Consider the following 18,466-nt stretch of genomic DNA (forward strand, 5'->3'; position numbering starts at 1 on the left):
AATTCCTCAAACACTTTGCCATGGTTAAAAGTCGGTGATGATCACCTTATTTACAGACACTTAAAACGGGAATAAAAATTCAGTAAAATTACCTCTGTTCAGGCCAGAACTGCTGTCAAAATATATGATGGGCCTGTGCGATGAGGAACGGAATACAGATTCCAAAATAGAACGGGAACGGCTGTACACCGATTGCCCCATGTTCAGGAGCCACTGAGCTCGATTTGTGGCAAATTGATAATAAATCATTTCAAACCTCCACTGAATAAACAGCAATGAAAAGCACGATAGACTTAAAAACAGATCCCAAGATATTTACACCTATATTTTTTTGTCCTTTTTTCAGAGGTTGTATCTCTTATTGCATTTACCAAGTTGATAATCTATCCAGTCAGGTTAGCTCGGACGAAAATAGCACCGCTAATTTATTTTTATTATTTTAATTGTGATCCACACTGCCTACAACTCTGGTACGTCTACTTACCAAATTTACAACAGTAATACAACTACTAATGACAACAGTAATACAAATACTTCACTACTTACAGTACGATGCAATTACAGATGCTAGTTACAATATATACTACAATTTGCATAACTTACTCTACAAAACAATACAATTATTTATTTAATATTTATTATTTATTTAATATGGCACCGCTAATGAAAATGTCAATGTGTATCTTGTCTCCTACGTTGCAGGTAAGATACGTTTTACGTCATAGCTGGTAGAGTTGATAACCTTGCTCATGAGGACTCGTACCCCCAGTATCCAGGTGGTGGAAAAAACAATCTTGAAGGTCCGGACTCAATCATCCATGGAGTAAAGAGCGGCACAGAATATTTGTGGCATGTACAAACTAGAGGCGACGTTACTTGCGTCTGAGCAGTAGCTCCACCTTCATATGGTTTTCTTCTTCCCTTCGCTCGGCGATTCGAGAACCACACCTAAACAATGATAACAACAGCTACTAATGAAAAAGAATTATGTTTTAGCTCAAGTCTGATTGGTTCCCTACTCAAGGTATATGGCGTTATGTACCATCAACTACTTATATGAAAATATATATCGGTGCAGTACTCTAACTTCAAGCCAACCGAAAACTTAGTGGTCACTTTGCGAGTATACTCACTCCCGTAGAAGATATCGGGAAGTGAATGTATGAAATATCATATTTTTAACTGCAGTTCTTGTTTGAGAGTTAGGTTTCAATGATTTTAGCTAACCGGCAAGCTCTTATGGTTACCTCCAAAGTTTAGTTACTTTGATACATATTATATTGAGATTAAAAACAAAATTTTTCATGATTAATTTTGATATTTCCTGTGAGTTCGAGTAATATAGAACATATGTTTAAGTCTCACTTTGGAAATATGAGATTCTTGGCCATACCATAATCATCATATCATCATGGTATGGCTGCTAAATAATGACAACGTTAAATGTTACATCAACCGTAAACAAACAAGAAGATCTGTTAGATCTTATAACCGCGCTTTAAAATTTAACTGTTTTCTTAGCACTACAGTCGCAACGCAGTGTACATTCCAAAGCAATCCTTGATGATTCATTGATTACTGTAGACACCACATTACTTGATCAACAAACTGTATTATTGCACCATCAGTCGTAACCGGTGTGAAATCTCCGATGACGTAGTAGTCTTAATCTGGAACTTTCTTCGGGATACGTATGGGCATGAAGATACGAACACTATTAACAACAGCTTTCTTTCTTAAAAATCACGATTAAATTTAATTGTCTTTTCCCTTGAGTAAAGGGCTAACAAAGAAGTCACACAAGTCACATAATTCAAGAATTGCGTTATCCACGGCTATCTTTAGCACGGAGGTTATTTCCCTACCAATGACGTAATCCTTGCACGTTCTGACAAGTTCGTTGCTTGGCTTGCAAATATTTAATTTTCCTTCCGATCTATGAACTCGCTGCGATGAAACAGCCAAAGAATTTACTTCATTTGCCTAAAACCACAAGAAATACTCGCAAAATTACAAATAAATTAATGAACGTCGCTTCTGGCGAAATAAACTTGCAAAGTAAACAGGATCTTATTTGTCACGTAGCGAAAGTGAAAACTGCAACGTCAACGCATTCCATGGCTGACGTAATTCCTTTTTTTAGCGTGTTTATTATTCCCTTTAAATCAAACGCTTTGATAAAACGAAAAGAAAATATATTTTTTCCACAAAAAAGAAAACAATATCGGTAAAATTGTCCGTGTATTTATGTTTTAACAGCTTCTGCCGCAAAAACATCACACGTTGCGTGACTCAAAATTTGGCCGAGCGGAGGTCTGCGTCTGGTCACCGACAAAAAAAAAAATAACAAGAAGATCTGTTAGATCTTATAACCGCGCTTTTAAAATTTAACTGTTTTCTTAGCACTACAGTCGCAACGGAGTGCACATTTTAAAGCAATCCTTGATGATTCATTGGTTTCTCTAGACATCACATCACTTGATCAACACAAACTGTATTATTGCACCATCAGTCGTAGCCGTTATGAAATCTCCGATGACGTAATAGTTTTAATCTGGAACTTTCTTCGGCATATGTATGGGAATGAAGATACGAACGCTATTAACAACAGCTTTCTTTCTTAAAAGTCAAGATTAAATTTAATTGTTTTTTCCCGTAAGGAAAGGGCTAGCAAAGAAGTCTAACGAGTCACAAAATTCAGGAATTGCGTTACCACGGCTATCTTTAGTACGGTGGTTATTTCCCTACCAATGACGCAATCCTTGCATGTTGTGACATGTTCTTTGCTTGGCTTGCAAATATTTAATTTTCCTTCTGATTACCGAACTGGCTGCGATGAAACAGCCAAAGAATTTACTTCATTTGCCTAAAACCGCAAGAAATGCTTGCAAAATTGCAAATAAATTAATGACCGTCGCTTCTGCCGAAATAAACTTGCGAAGTAAACACGATCTTATTTGTCACGTAGCGAAAGTGAAAGCTGCAACGTCAACGCATTCCATGGCTGACGTAATACCTTTTTTTAGCGTATTTATCATTCCCTTTGAATCCAACGCTTCGATAAAACGAAAAGAAAATATACAAAAAAGAAAACAATATCCCTAAAATTGTCCGTGTATTTATGTTTTTACAGCTTCTGGCGGAAAAACATCACACGTTGCGTGACTCAAAATTTGGCCGAGAGGGAGCTTGGGTCTGGTCACCGACAAAAAAAAATAATAATAAACCCCGGGTAAACCTAGAACCGCGCTCGGCCCATGGCCGCGCGGTTAATAATAAACCCCGGGTAAACCTAGAACCGCGCTCGGCCCATGGCCGCGCGGTTAAAAAGGTCATTATTTTACGGTCGGCATATGATCTAACAGCACCGAGACTGTCGGTGAAAAAGTCAAAGTCATAAATCTGAGTTTGTCCATTCAATTGTCTGGCATTACCTGTATTCTTGTTTCGTGGATTCCCAGCTTGTGAGATAACGTCTCTCGATCCCATGCATTAGGATACGGATTCCTCTCAAATTCAACCTCCAGTTCATGAAGTTGACGGCTTGTATACTTTGCACGCTGCCGACGCTGCCGCCGAATCAACGAACTTTCCTCTTCTGATAAGGAGTCTCCCTCAGTAGCGGCAGCATCTGTTGAGTCATGGATACTGTCATTAGACTTTATTGACTTGGGTGCAGAGAAAAAAAAGTTAAAACTCAACAGAGAGACTGCAGAGTTTGGAATCTTCCTGTTCGAATCAAAACATGGCCATTTTTTTTCCTTTCTTTTGTCATCATTCGACTCCACTGGATGCCGATCGTGCATCCTTATTGTGATCTCTTGCAATCTAAATAGGTATATTCGACAGCAGCCTCCTAATTCAATATGCCTCCAAAATTCCTTAGGCGAAAAATTTCTCAGAACTTTGCAGAATTCTTCTTAATGAATGAGCAATAGACATTTTTACTAACATTGCGATTATTTGCCTGTAGAATGACGCTGTTAGTAACTGATGTTGAACCATTAAGATCAGCAAGGTAGTTATCGGTTGAAAGCCTTCTCGGCCTGCCCAAGAATAGGACCCCCTCACTGCTGCCTTACCTGAGCCATGTTTACGGGGCGACAATTGGCGAAAAGGGGTTAACATGATATAACTGACTCCCACTTCAAAACCAATACAGCTTCACTACAGTAACAAAAATGTAGGGGGAGGAGACATAAAAATTATATTTGCAAGCAAACGTTTTATTATTGTTGCCAAGAAAGGGCGGTGCAAATATGCATAAATCAAATGAAGGAAACTTTTCTTAATTGCATTTTCCTTGCGAACAAATAGTGCAGTCTGATAAGAGCCATCAAGGTCAGCCTGATTGAACAACAGATTAGCAATGTTGATTTTGGGATCAAATGTTATGAATTTTACTAGTACAGTAGATGTCAATATTATCAACCCAAAATCCGTTTAAGCGTGTGCAAATTCAGTTGTCTATTTTCCAAGCAGCGTTATCTAATCTTTACTTATTTTTGTATACGTGATCAAAATTAAAACGGGTCACGAATTTTGGAGTTTTGCACGTCCCCGCAAATGATCCCCAAATTGTACCGCAAATGATCCCGGGACCGGAACTGATTCCACCGCAAAAAGTTTGGAATGGCGTGGACTCCATGGAAAGTCTATGGATGGATACATATTTTCTTAATTATTCTAGGTGAAGAAAAGACAAGTACCTCAGGCATAAAAGCAGCAATAAAAAAAGTTTCTCATACTGCGCAAAATACTAAATTGACATGTGTCGACTGCATTGATTTTTCGTTTAGGACACTCACTGCAAAAAGAAACTTGAATCTTCGAAGATACCTCTGCCATCTTATTAACCGCTTAGAACTTTTCCCTGTACACTTCTTATACCTGCGTCCTAGATAGCCACGGGCTCCCACGAAAGTCTCTAAGATTCCTTCGTGCTAGTTACCGTAGTAAAAATGTAGTCAATCCACTTGGAAATTCTCAGTTGTCTCCAAATTTTAGGATATAGTGAACATCCTGCATGTGTTATCATACATCTCAGGCCCAGACCCAATAAAGTCATTCAGGGAAGGAACCAGCTAAACTACAAACTTCAAACACAGGATTTCGTAACGTTGGATATCATTTTTAAAGTTGTGAAATTTGCATTCAAATCGTTCATACTGCACATTTTCTTGCGTTTCATATAGTAACTGTTGTATCAAAATATTGTATTATTACTGTGAAACTCAGAAAACCGTGAATACCAGGGAAAAAGCCAATTAAGCGTGAGACAACTAAACCGCAAACACCAACGGTGATAGGCCACGTTCTGGTCACGTTCGATACATCAATGTTCTAACATGGCTCCGAGGTTTTCAGGACAAACTTCTATGTTTGGTGGTGTTTTCTTTGTATCCAAGTCTCTCCTGGAAATTGAAAGACAAAGGAAACTTTAAAAAATTGCAAATTTGACCCGAAAACCTCGGATCGATGTTAGAATATTGATATATCGAACGTGGCCTATTGGTTGTGGTTTTGAGATTTTCTCGCGTGTCCTAACTTTATAGTGATTGGTTCAGTACCAAATTAACCTTTTGGAATCAAATCCAAATGTTCACGGTTTTCTAAGTTTCACAGTCATAAAAAAAGCGATTGCATAAATTTAAAATCCACTGTCCAAATTCCTGAGTCCTCACATTTCCAAATTTTATCGCGAGACGACCATTTCCGGTCCGGAATCATTTATGGTACAATGTGGGGATCATTTCCGGTCCTGGGATCATTTAATTGGGGGATCATTTGCGGTAGGGGGATCATTCGCGGGCCGGGATCATTTGCGGGGCCGTACAGTTTCTCGTGCGATTGAATTAAATGCGTAAACATATTTTTAACCACCAAAGTGGACTCTGCCTGCGGCCTCGTTCATTTTCGGTAAGCCTCAGATTTTTTTCCTCTTGATATTTGCAAGTTTTAGTCCTGTTTCATAGACAAAAAACGTAAATAATTTAAAAGCAAACCTACTGGGGATTGTTCATTTCAGATTTCTTTATACTAAGAAGAGTCTATAGAGTTCTAATTTGAACATACATTTGACCGCACAATGCGATATAACTTTCGCAAATAAAAGATTGGTTTCAATATAACAGATTGGTTTGAATATAACAGTTTTAAATCGCACCGTTATTAGAGCCGGCAAACAGTGCCCAAAAGTTAGGCACTTTGATTCCGCCTTATTTAATCGGGAAAAAGGTAAAACTGGTCAGTTCCGAACCGAAAGTAAAAGGTCGGGTTAACTTGACGAAAAAAATTCCGCGACGTTGCGAGGAAGCATTGTTCATTCATCTTACGATTTCTTTGTTTGTGCTCCGTCATTCGGGGTCTTTGAGGCAAATGTTAGAAATTAATGATAGGAAATTTGAGAAGTCCGTGTTTCGCAGAATTTTTGGACATACACTTACCTTGGTCTTCTGGACTCTGAAACCCCGTTGAATTTTCAACTGGAAGGTTTAAAATGTCCTCAATAGAATGAGATGAAACGTTCCTGCTCATCTGCGAATTCTCGTCATTCTTCTTGTACCCTTGCTTGTTACAAACTGCGCGAGCCATCATTTTATGCTTGATAAGCCGGCTGATCGAGCTTAGTGAAGGCAGGTTCTCTCGGCTGCAAACATTTTCGTTAAGAAGGCGATCGCGAAGCTCCCATGAGAAAATCCCTGGCTGCTCTCTCCTATACTGCTCTATCTTTTCCTCTATTTTGGGAGTAATGACCCTTGGTCTTCCGACATGAGCACCTCCAGGATTGATAGATCCCGTCTTTTGGTATTTTGACAGCAGCTTGCTGATGCAGCCGTGGGTAATTTTCAAGCGGCGACTGATGTCGCAAGGGCGAACGCCCAGTCGCGCCAGTTCAATGATCTCTTCCCTGATCTCTTTCGGTAAAGGCTTTCCATTGATGTAAACGCCTCCCAGTTGATTCACTCGTCCTAGACCTATAAGTTACATTTCCTTCAATATTAATTGTACACAGAGCTATGCGATGTGAAACCGAGGATTGATTGCATGCGTTGAGATTGCTGACAGGATAGCATCGAGAGTGTAGATAATATTTTGATAGCCTAATGTTCGACTTAATCACTTGTGTCAATTACTGCTAAAAACGCTGAATCTGCTTCTATCTAAATTTTGTTTTTCCAAGTGGCGAAACAATTACACGATATTGATCTCCTTCCTTTCAGGCATGCAAAAAGAGCAATATGAACAAAACTACCTGTCTCAGATATGTCAAAATCCATTGCTTCCACGGAAAAGAGCACTATTCTCGTTTGGCAGCCACACGTCTATCTCGTGCAATCATTCTTTCTCAAACAATTTAAGTTATATGGTGACTAAGTAACTAAAATTGAGCCGTGAAGAACTCGTTTAGAACCTCCTACCCAAAGGCGTATTCCAATTGTATCCATCTTCCATTTCAGCTCACAAAAGGGTATTGTGAACTATTGACTACTATGTCAGTATAGAATGAGTATAATTGCCTTTTTGATCAAAGTCCCCAAACAAAAACACGTCCTTTAATAAGCTATTTGTGGTTGTAACTGGGAGGTAGAAATGTATAAATATAAGGTCATTTTTATAAGGCATATTAGTAATAATTACGTTTACCTCACATGAAAATTCCCTAAGAACACCTTAAAATTATTATAAAATTACTGGCCTAAATCAATTGCAGGTTTTTTTTTACATTTAGTATCAGTAAGAAGTATATATTCACTGAGATTTGGTCCAAAAGGTAAAAATGAGGATTTAATTGAATGCTATTTTCTTTTGAAGTTCTTTGTTTCTTTCTGTGAATATCAGTTGGCTTCGGGACACCTGTCGTGCACTATTCTGTTCATTAAACAGTTGCTTTAAAAATTTGAGAGTTCTTAAAGTTGAAGTTTTGATATAAACGGGTTCACCGAATCCTGTCATTTAAAATTTAAGTTTTGCACACTTTGTGTGAACAACCTTGTTTCGTGGAAGTTGAAGTTAACGTGACATTAACTTTTCATGGATACAATGAGTTTTGTTACATTGTGTCAAATTTATCCGTTTTATTTTGTCTTTCTTTTTTTGCCTGATGCCTGAATACGTCTTAGAAATTCTCTTCATCGTCCTCTTTCATACCAACTGCTGAGTTGACGGAATAAGCCGCTGGAAAAGTTTTCAGCTCACACACTTTTCTTCACATGTCACTTAAGTCCTTCCTATGATAGTTCTAAGAATTTTTTTTTGTGGGGGGGGGGGGGGGGCGGGGTTAGCAGAAATAATTATCTGTCTCCTAGGAAGCTGTGAGCAATTGGTTGGCACGTGGTGACATGCGGTGCAGCATGATTATTTCATGAAAACAGTTCGAGTGATCATGATGTACTTTGATGAAATAGTTTTTACAATAACCTCAATAACCTATAAGACTTGTAAGGGTACTTCAAGTAATTAAACCGCATGTTCACTAGCAATCATTTTTTACCTTAAAATTCAATACGAAAATTACCTTAAAAGAACAGCGTCCCGGCTGGTATATTGTGTTTTAATACGTATGGGACGTATAACTATGCTTAACTTTCTTGAAATAGAAAGGAAAAATCGAAAAGAGGCGAAAGCAAAGAAATATTAACTAAGAAGAAAAAGAGTTCAAAATTTTACTAGACGGGCTACTTTGACTCCCTGACTTGCTCTCACAAAATCAAATTTGATGAACGGTATTCCACATCCATACTTGTAATCCTGCACTTCTTCCCAAAATACTTGTTCTGTTTTGCTCTGTAGAATCTTTTTATCCAATTTATTTGTATATTTGGCGGGATTTGCCAATGCAATATGGAAATTAGTAAAGAGAACTTTTCCATTATCTTTAACCCTTGATAGAAATGGGCATTTCCACACCCATAAAAAAAAGAGCTTTTGGGACCGATATTTCAACAATGATATAATAATAGAGACTTTGTTAACGTGTCAAAATTTCCTAACGAATTGTTGGCAGTTAACTTGTGATTATCAATGAATTAAAAATTTACAAGTTACTGTCACTAAAACTATTTATAAATGCCACAATGTTAAAATGTGCATTGATTAACGGTGCAAGATGTTAGGTTACTGAGCCAACCGTACCACAGTCAACAAAGCAAACATGTGTGTTCCATATGCTTTACAAGATGGTTATCCGTTATCCAACTTCAAACACGTTTATAAAATTAATTGAACACCAATGACCCCTAAGGCTAGCAAATTTCCCAAAAGGTGTAGAAAGGTTTTCTATCATGCAGTCAAAGTTAAGAATGCTCGAGTGAAAATCTTCTAACAAATAGATTTTTTTCAACTTATACTGCAGTTATATAATTAGTTAAAATGCGGAGCAACGACCTCGTTTCACAGATGAAGCATGCGTTTAAAAAAAAAAACGCTGATTTTAAACAATGGATGTGGGTGTGTTCAAGTGGGTCCATTGCTTTGATAATCCAAATGTTGCCATCTTTGTCATAAAGCTTGCCTCTTAAAGAGGCATTTGACGTCGTTGTACACCTTACAAAGGGCTTAAAAGAACAGAATTGAATTTCATGTGGGGAAAAATTTCAAACTCCCTTCGCATTTTTTTTTTTTACTATGACGAGCTCTGCCCGAGAAAAAAATGTATGCAAATTAGGCTAAAAATAAGCCATGGGTGGATTCAACACACCTGCAACAACTGCAACTGAAGAACTTAGTTCGCACCTTAGTACGATTGAGGTGCCGCTTAGGAATTCTCGGAATTACCTTTTTCACACTTGCCGGCGTTCAAAACACACACACATGGAAACAAGAAGCCTCTCTTTTCAAGATTTCTTGACGTAACTGAAAATGTTTTCCAGATAGAGCACGCGAAATTGTCGGCGTCACTCGAGTAGAGACCTTTAGTCAAGTCAAACACTCGCGCGAAACGCACAACGCGTACTCCTAGTATTTATTGTCTAACTCTTTTTATTGATCCACACAGAACCCATGTTGGAAATCACCAGTTCACCCAACACTAGTCTCGTCTCAAATCTTTTATTCGTCACAAAGCTCACCAAAAATCTCAACCGTCACCGAACACGTTGTTTTTCTACTCTGAATTACAGATCATTCCTTATTGTAAATGTATTCTATGTTCACGTGATCAACTTGTGGCTCAAGCTTAGTTACATTAATCTGTTTGGTTGTTGATTACTGTCACGGTCCTTGTCACGATATGAATTTCCTTTCTTGTCATGCACCTATGAGTAGCGCAGCCATGAAACTTTAACACCCTCACGAAATGAAACTAAACATGACAAGGGAAGTTCAGAAGTCTAAAAAATAAATTCGAAGGCCCTCCTAACGCGACTTTTTCGTTTATCATATATTTGCCAAGCCACGCTGAATGTTCACGACGGTGATATTTATTTAGGGCGCCGCCAGCCAACATTTCTTTTAGCGAAAACATTCGGATGTGTCGAAAACGAAGACCGAAGACCTAAGACCCTCTGGTCTAAAACGAAGACCCTCTGGTCTAAAACGAAGACCCACCGGTCTAAAACGAAGACCCATCGGTCTAAAACGAAGACCCACCGGTCTAAAACGAACACCCACCGGTCTAAAACGAACACCCACCGGTCCAAAACCTTTTTTTCTTCAGGGAAAGACTATACACCAGGCTAAATAGCTCTCATTTTTGTGGCGAAAAGTTGTTGCGTAGGTCAAAAGATGACTTATCTTTAAGTTTTTGTTAAATGGAACAGTCCCTACATTAGATTAAGTGTTCATTTAAATGTGTCGGAGTTTGAGTAATAATTTTTGTTCTGATAGCACAGCTCAGATGTTTTTGCTACTTTAATTAATAGGGCTCACACTGGTGCACTTAAAGTAACCCTAGGGACACCCGCATGACCTTTCACTTCAACAACAACAATCAGGAGCCCACGGGCTCTTGCAACAATTTATTGCAAGTCACGCACAGTTCACCTTTGCGCCTTTATTGATAAGGACAGTAAAGCAAAGTAATGAAGTCACCTCGTCATAATTTGCTCATATGCATTTGAAAAATAGAATATTGGTGACGACAAATTATACTAAAAACGTCACTAAAACGTATATTTCTATACTGTTGGAGTTTCATTGCGTTGCACAATTTGACACGTTGTACCGACTGAGATAAAGCAACTGTCAAGTTTGCTGCGCACTCAGATGACATTTTAATTTATGCGCTACAGAAACGAAAGCAATTTAGCCTAGTGTATAGTCTTTCCTGAAGAAAAAAAGGTTTTAGACCAGTGGGTCTTCGTTTTAGACCAGTGAGTCTTCGTTTTAGACCGGTGAGTCTTCGTTTTAGACCAGTGGGTCTTCGTTTTAGACCGGTGGGTCTTCGTTCTAGACCACAGGGTCTTCGTTTTAGACCGGTGGGTCTTCGTTTTAGACCACAGAGTCTTCGTTTTAGATCACAGGCCTTCGTTTTAGACCACAGGCTCTTCGTTTTAGACCACAGGCTCTTCGTTTTAGACCACAGGGTGTTAGGTCTTCGGTCTTCGTTTTTGGGTCTTCGTTCATTAATTCTCGCAGAACACAATTAGTGACCTAACATACATACATACATACTTTATTGCTCGTCCCCACGGGGCTTTTCAGAGTCAATGAAACATCTAAAAGGACTTTGAAATAACCGGCCTTCAAAAACTTAAAACCCAAAGCCAAAGAACGCAACTCACAAGCGACGTTTTCTTAATTCACGGGCTATTCACGGCTATTCATAAAAGCGCGGTCAACATTTCATAACGTTTCCGTTAGCGCGGAAAACGTGCATTAAGGTTACAGTATACCTTCGGGTCGGCAATTTTCTTCAAATTTGGATTTTTGGGTCAAAATGGTGGTCAAAGAATAATCTCTAATTTCTGAAAAAAAAAATTGAAAAAGGCTAAATATTGGCAGAGAAATGGCGGTTTTACGTTTTCACCGGAAGTAAAAGTTTACCTCTTGATTGACAGCCCTATGGCGCGTATGCAATCAACCGAGACGATTTTCGCGGGAATTACCTATATGGATGTCACAAATTGACTACTCAGTTGATCAGCATTGTTGTTCTGACTACTCAGCATTTTTGGTATTAGGCGTATCTCTATTAAGTTAAAAGTAAACATAGACCACGTTTAAACCATGGACCAGTTCGAAAAAGCGAAAACAGCGAAGAACGAATGAAAATACATCAATGAGTGAAGAAGCGATAGTTCGCCACGCGGATGAAGCTATAGTTATCGTATATGGCGGGCAAATATTCGTGGTAAGAGAAAAGAAAGGTTCTGTAAAAATTTCGGAACTTGACAGCAATAACAGGGATGCTGAGTCCGATATCGACGAATCGTCGGACTCATTGAGACCATTTGAAATATTATCCATGCACAGTTGCCCACACACAGTTGCTCTCTGCGCTTTCTTTTGTTTGTTTCCTTCGCTCAGTCACTCTAGCGTTCGTATCCTTTTTAGTCTTCCCCATTTTGCCAGACCAGCTTCAAGAAAAACCGAGCTACAGAAAAACTATCTCTCTGCCTTCGGTTCCTTGAGCGCATTGCTAAACACAAGAGTTTTTTAGAGATTCGCGCGTAAATTTCACCAGGAGGTTAACGGTAGTAAACTTTCCCTGCACTGATTGGCTTAGTTATCTGAGAACCCAGTTGAAGGCGTTTGTGGGCGGAGTTTGTTTGCGAAGCATAAAATTTTTCTTAGCGCTGTTTTCTCGAATAAATTTTTTCACTTGAAGCAGACACTTTAAAGAGTTATAACTCTAAGGGATTTTGTTCAATTGCTCTTAAATTTGGACAGTGGCTAGTTTAACATATAAACTACAAAAGCGTGTCTGGGAATTGTTAATTTCGAGGTACTTTTTCTTCGAGAGCGATTTTTGTACGATCACTCCACATTTTTTTAATCCTATTTCGAAAATGTTCTGTAACTTTTTACTGCAATTAAATATGCCAAAACGCAGACACGTTTTTTAAGCGTTTTGGGCCCTGAAACCGAGGAAAAAATTAAATTGGCGAAAAACGAATTTCGCTTTGACTTGTAGCTTTCGAAAGGTGATTCGGGCGCTCGCATTTAGTGGTCGTGAAAAATTCGACAATTCATTTTCTTTCAAAATTCTTGGTATAGTTTGATAGCCAGCTCCATAAGCTTTAATTTGATATAGGGGTTTAGGTATCTACAGCTTAAACTGCACGCGTTACATCGCTTGCGCGCGAGACACCCCTGAAGGTATACTGTAACCTTAATTCTACAATCCCAGACAAAAGACGTGGGACACGAAGCAAGTTCTCCCCTCCCCCCACTTTCAATGTTGATAATCAGGTGATTTTTCCCTTTTTTGTTGGAGAAAACGCGATATTTTCCAACATTGATTAGGGGGGAAGGGGGATACGTGATACAGCTCAAGTGTCCCAACTACTTTTGGCCGGGATTGTAGCTTAATGATACTGATTAACCGCGCGGCCATGGGCCGAGCGCGGTTCATGGTTTACCCGTAGTTTTTTTTTTTGCGACTTGTGTGCGAGCAGACCCAAGCTTCCACCCGGCCAAATTTTGAGTCACGCAACCTGTGATGTTTACTCGCCAAAAGCTGTTGAAACATTAATAAATCTCATCTCCAATACTGAGTTTCGCGGGAAAAAATTAAAAACCCAGCGCTCGTCAAAAATTATACTTTTTCACCAGAAATTTAGCTCGGAACATATACATATTTATATTCGTTTGAATCGTCGATGAAATGACCTTTTCCGGATATTGTTTCCTTCGGGGTCAACCGAAACCTCCGATTACAAAATCACGCCGAACCCACATGTGGCAAAAAAATCTTTTCAAAACCCTGACTTCGAAGCGATATAACACTTCAGCGTTAATAGCTACCACACATCGGCACAAGGTAAATCTATTCCTTAACAATCCCGCTTTATCGTGTTAAAATTTCAGCGAAATCGAACAAAACCAGAATTAATTAGAATTCTTTTGTGACCTCACTCCCCAGACTTGATCTAACAAAGGAAGCAACGGTCGCCCATAGCAACCGAAAAACACCAACATAACAAAGCCGACGTTTCGGCCAGAAAACTCCAGAATTATCGCCTGAGAGCTTAAACTTGAATGGGAACATCTTTCTCGAACTTCTTTCAACTGATTTAGACGAAAGACTGGCCTCGGCGGGCTACATAAAAGACCAAGAGAAAAAACAGAACAAGACAGCAGAACAAACCGATAATATTTCATCGCATGGCTTTCGGCACGAAAACGAAAATACAGCTTACTTCTGGATAAATTCAGCCTTAGAAGCCAGCAACTAGTCCCAAATTACTTTCTGTATCCTTACAAATGTCCTGATTTCCATCTCCGAGAGATTTTGCCCCAATTGTGAGCAAATAAACATTTCCCCGAGGGCAACCGCCATTACGGTGGCTTGCATACTAAATTAGCTAACTTAACAAAATTCTCCCGAGGGGGGGTAGGACAAATTTGGTGACAATCGAAAGTAACGCCAATTTTCTGTCACGTTTTCAATCTGTGGTCACTGAAGTGACCAAAATCGATACATCGGTCGGGATAGGGTTTTTTTTATAGGACTTGTGTGACTACTTTGCTAGCCCTTTACTCGTGGAAAACACCAATTAAATTTAATCATGACTTTTAAGAAAGAAAGCTGTTGTTAATAGTGTTATTATTGTGTCGTTCATATCGTTCATGCCCATACATATCCCGAAGAAAGTTCTAGATTAAGACCATTACGTCATCGGAGATTTGTCAACGGCTACCACTGATGGTGCAATAATACAGTTTGTGTTGATCAAGTGATGTGATGTCTACAGTAAGGATAGAATAATCAATGACTGCTTTGGAATGTGCACTGCGTTCCGACGGTAGTGCTAAGCAAACAGTTAAATTTTAAAAGCGCGGTTATAAGATCTAACAGATCTTCTTGTTAGTCTACAAAACGAAGACCTAAGGCCTAAGACCTAAGACCCAAAAACAAAGACTTGTCTTTTTTACAGGCCTATCAAGCCAGAGACAGTCAAACCGGGTCAACGCTTTTCTTCAGACACCGACTGACCAGTCCGGAATATCCCAATAAATTAGGACAGTCATGACGTCATGAAGCTATTGTTAGCAGGGAAAATGGCGGACCTTTTATGCGGACCAAGAAAATGTGTTGTTTCCAGTCTCGCATAGAGTCTGGCCAGCATTATCCAGGACCTTTTGCGACCAAACGTTGAGAAGGAGAATAAGCGGCCATTTTGGTAGTGGGAGAACGTTGACTGTCTTCTAATCATTGAGTTTTTTTGGTGTCAAGCGACGATGTAGACGCGATTTTGTGGCCAAATATTAAGGTTAGTAAAGTGTACGCGTTATTTTCTAGTATTCACGTATTTTTCATTGAGCTGTGTATATTTTTTACTGGTTCTAGTGTTGTTAAAGTTTCATCATGCCAAATTACACGGTTGTAAACAACGTCGATATTTTGTAAACTCTCTTTGAATTTGAGGCGTTACAAGCGTACCTGAACCGCTGTTGTTGTAAGGCTTGAGTAATGCATCGTTCCTTCATTTTTATGACAGTTGTTTTCAATTTCTCTCTCTTAAGTACATGGAAGAGCATACTCGACTGCTCGAGGCACTTTGCCGAATTTTTGGGGAAAAAACAAAGGGAAAAGAGAGGAAATAAGACGTCGCTAAGTACGCGGACGAAATTAAACAAATTTGGGAGGTCTCTGTTTTGGTGGATTCTCCGAATGTGCACCCCAGTTTTATCACTGGAGAGCCAGCAGCCTGTTGAAAACCACCTACAGCACAGAAGTGACAGCGAAACAGACAGGCCAGGGGTACTGCAGTGGTTCCCTGTAAATGGATGCTATCAGTATCCCAAGGAATGGCACAAAGGGTAGAGAGATTGTTTGTGCTCATTTACCAGAGGTTGAGGGCCATGCAAACATTGTAAGTTAAGGTTTGTAGGGTGCATTGCACTCTTCTTTTTTTTTTTGGCATTTTTTAAAAACTATACACACTGCAGCTGTTCCTGGTAGATGATGATTCTTTTCACCTCCCCATGAAGCTTGAATGTACCAGAAAGTAATGTTTTTACAAAATAATTTTTATGAAGGCAAAGACTAAAAAGTTATGAGAGTTTAGAATGTAGTGTCGAGTGTTGAACATTACTAATTGTGAAACCAATGCAAAACATTAATTGGTTTTGAACAGGAAACATATCAGTTTGGTTAAGAATATGTAATAAAAAATAGAAAACATAAGAGTTATCAGACCACTTGACCGCAATCTCTTATTTAGTGAGACTAATGTGGTAACTACATTCAAAATAAATTCATATATTAAAACGAAAAATACATTTGTAATAATATTGACACCTGTAAGCAATGTAATAATCTTCTAAGTGCTTGTGATTTGTTTCAGGTCCTGCATTCTGCTAAGAGGCAAATTCAAGGTCGAGAGTACCGAAAGAGTGAATAAAAAAAATTGGATTTCACTTTCCAGACTGAATTTGTTTTATATATTTTAAATAAATATATAATAAGACCTTGGGACATGTGGATGGATTGTGAATGCTCCCTTGTCAACCTGTCCAGGAATTATATTTTGATATTTTTGGGTAAATAACTTGTGAAAGTCAGCAATTATATGTAAGTTTTCATAATTTAAATGTGGAAATCAGACACGATATCTTTTAGCAGAGTAACAAATAGATACAAGAAATATTTGAAATAAATACCAAAATGGAGAAATTTCAGATTTACAAAGAATATATTAACAGAATTTTTGACTATCCCTGCATCTGACAACACTAAAATTTTGGATACATTTTTTCTAGCTTAGTTTATTTTGTATAAAAGAACAAGAATTTCTCACTCGTATGCGTTATTGAAAATTCTGTTTTAATGATGATTTCATTTCCTCGATTTAGCGAAAACGTATAACATTTTGGACATCTACAATTTATCTTTGCTGGCATTTAAGAACATGCGCGTGCTGTCGATTTCGGCCCGATAATCCCTAGATAGGAGGAAAGCCTCAATTCTCATATCGATCATTTCTATGCTTAGAAAAAGGCAGAGTACAGATGCTTACCGATTGTACGGTCTCTTTCCAAAGAATGATAACAGCAGCTCGTCAAACGTGGCCCGCATTACGTTCTGTGGTGCTTCCTTCGGTCCGAGGATAATCGTTATCTGGGCAGAATTGTCTGTGACATGGAACGCGAACACAAACTTTCCTTTTATTTTATAATTTGGACAGTATTTAACTCAATTCGAGATAAATATATACCTCGTGAAGGCCCGCATTCATGGCATTGGAAAGTATTCGCGACTCTCCTTGTCCGCCATCTTGAATCTCTTGGTTTGTTGTGAAACACAACACTCCAATCAAAACACGCATTCTCATTGGTTGAAACGTGAGTTTCGTGACATCACAGATGTCCTAATTTATCGGGATATTCCTGACTGCTGACGCGAAATTAATAGGGTCTTCGTTTTGCAGATAAGGCCAGCTCGAACTACGAAACGAAGACCCTCGCTTAAATGTTTTGCTCGTTGTCAGCTGACACAAAATCAATTAATGGGGTCATCGTTTTGTAGATAAGGCCAGCTCGAACTACAAAATGAAGACCTTCGCTTAAATGCTTTGATCGTTGTCAGCTGACGCGAAATCAATGGGGTCTTCGTTTTGTAGATAAGGCCGGCTCGAACTACAAAACGAAGACCCTCGCTTAAATGCTTTGTTCGTTGTCAGCTGACGCGAAATCAATGGGTTCTTCGTTTCGTAGATAAGGCCGGTTCGAACAACAAAACGAAGACCCTCGCTTAAATGCTTTGTTCGTTGTCACAGCCTATCTTTTTGTCGAGGGTCGAGGGTTGAGGGTCCCTTGTCGAGGGTCGAGGGTCGAGGGTAATATATTTTTTCCGAGTTTTTTTTTTTTTCTCAAATGTCACAAATCGTAGGGGTCGTGAATCGGAGGCTTGTCCGACCCCATTCACTGCATTGAAATGTATTTGCTTTGTCATTAACATCAAACCTAATTTGGTAAAATGTTGGCGTGACTTGCTGTCACACGATCTGTCGAACTTTTCAATAAATTTTCTGAAATACATGCCGTAATTACACTGCAACTACTAGCTATTACAAAGGAAGATCCCGGTGGAGGAAACGCTCAAAAAAGGTCTTACCGTCGCTTGCAACTGCCGGTCAATCAAAATTCAAAGCTTTGACAATCAAACTTCAAAGTTTACCCGCCCACTTGGGAACATTTTGGCGCCACTCCGCAAACACTTGAAGAGGAGCAAAGTCAGCAACGCGTACGGGCATTTTGTCTTTTGCAGTTTTGAAAATCAAAATGAATTATAGGAAATCAATAGAGAAATTTCCGTCGGATATCGACTGTGATATTTTGCAATATAAAGGGGAATTAA

At 38.9% G+C, this 18,466-nt stretch overlaps 1 protein-coding gene and 2 long non-coding RNA genes across 3 annotated transcripts; 1 reads left to right on the plus strand and 2 right to left on the minus strand.

Moving 5' to 3' along the window:
* Nucleotides 1–424: 424 nt before the first annotated feature.
* On the minus strand, nucleotides 425–7,326 carry LOC110053286 (paired box protein Pax-3-like). Its single transcript, XM_020759501.2, has 4 exons — nucleotides 7,256–7,326; nucleotides 6,447–6,977; nucleotides 3,435–3,631; nucleotides 425–948 (listed from the first exon to the last, which is right to left on the minus strand). The coding sequence occupies exons 1-4, from the start codon at nucleotides 7,278–7,280 to the stop codon at nucleotides 748–750; spliced, it is 954 nt and encodes a 317-aa protein (XP_020615160.2). The 5' UTR covers nucleotides 7,281–7,326; the 3' UTR covers nucleotides 425–747.
* A 7,775-nt stretch (nucleotides 7,327–15,101) lies between these two features.
* On the plus strand, nucleotides 15,102–16,303 carry LOC149108115 (uncharacterized). Its single transcript, XR_016209260.1, has 2 exons — nucleotides 15,102–15,377; nucleotides 15,631–16,303. It is a non-coding gene; the product is annotated as an uncharacterized LOC149108115 (long non-coding RNA).
* A 327-nt stretch (nucleotides 16,304–16,630) lies between these two features.
* LOC149108116 (uncharacterized) lies at nucleotides 16,631–17,507 on the minus strand. Its single transcript, XR_016209091.1, has 2 exons — nucleotides 17,325–17,507; nucleotides 16,631–17,241 (listed from the first exon to the last, which is right to left on the minus strand). It is a non-coding gene; the product is annotated as an uncharacterized LOC149108116 (long non-coding RNA).
* Nucleotides 17,508–18,466: the final 959 nt, after the last annotated feature.

This window comes from Orbicella faveolata, unplaced genomic scaffold, assembly GCF_042242905.1.
Source record: "Orbicella faveolata isolate gen_17 unplaced genomic scaffold, um_ofav_v1 contig_26, whole genome shotgun sequence".
Taxonomy (NCBI): Eukaryota; Metazoa; Cnidaria; class Anthozoa; order Scleractinia; family Merulinidae; genus Orbicella; species Orbicella faveolata.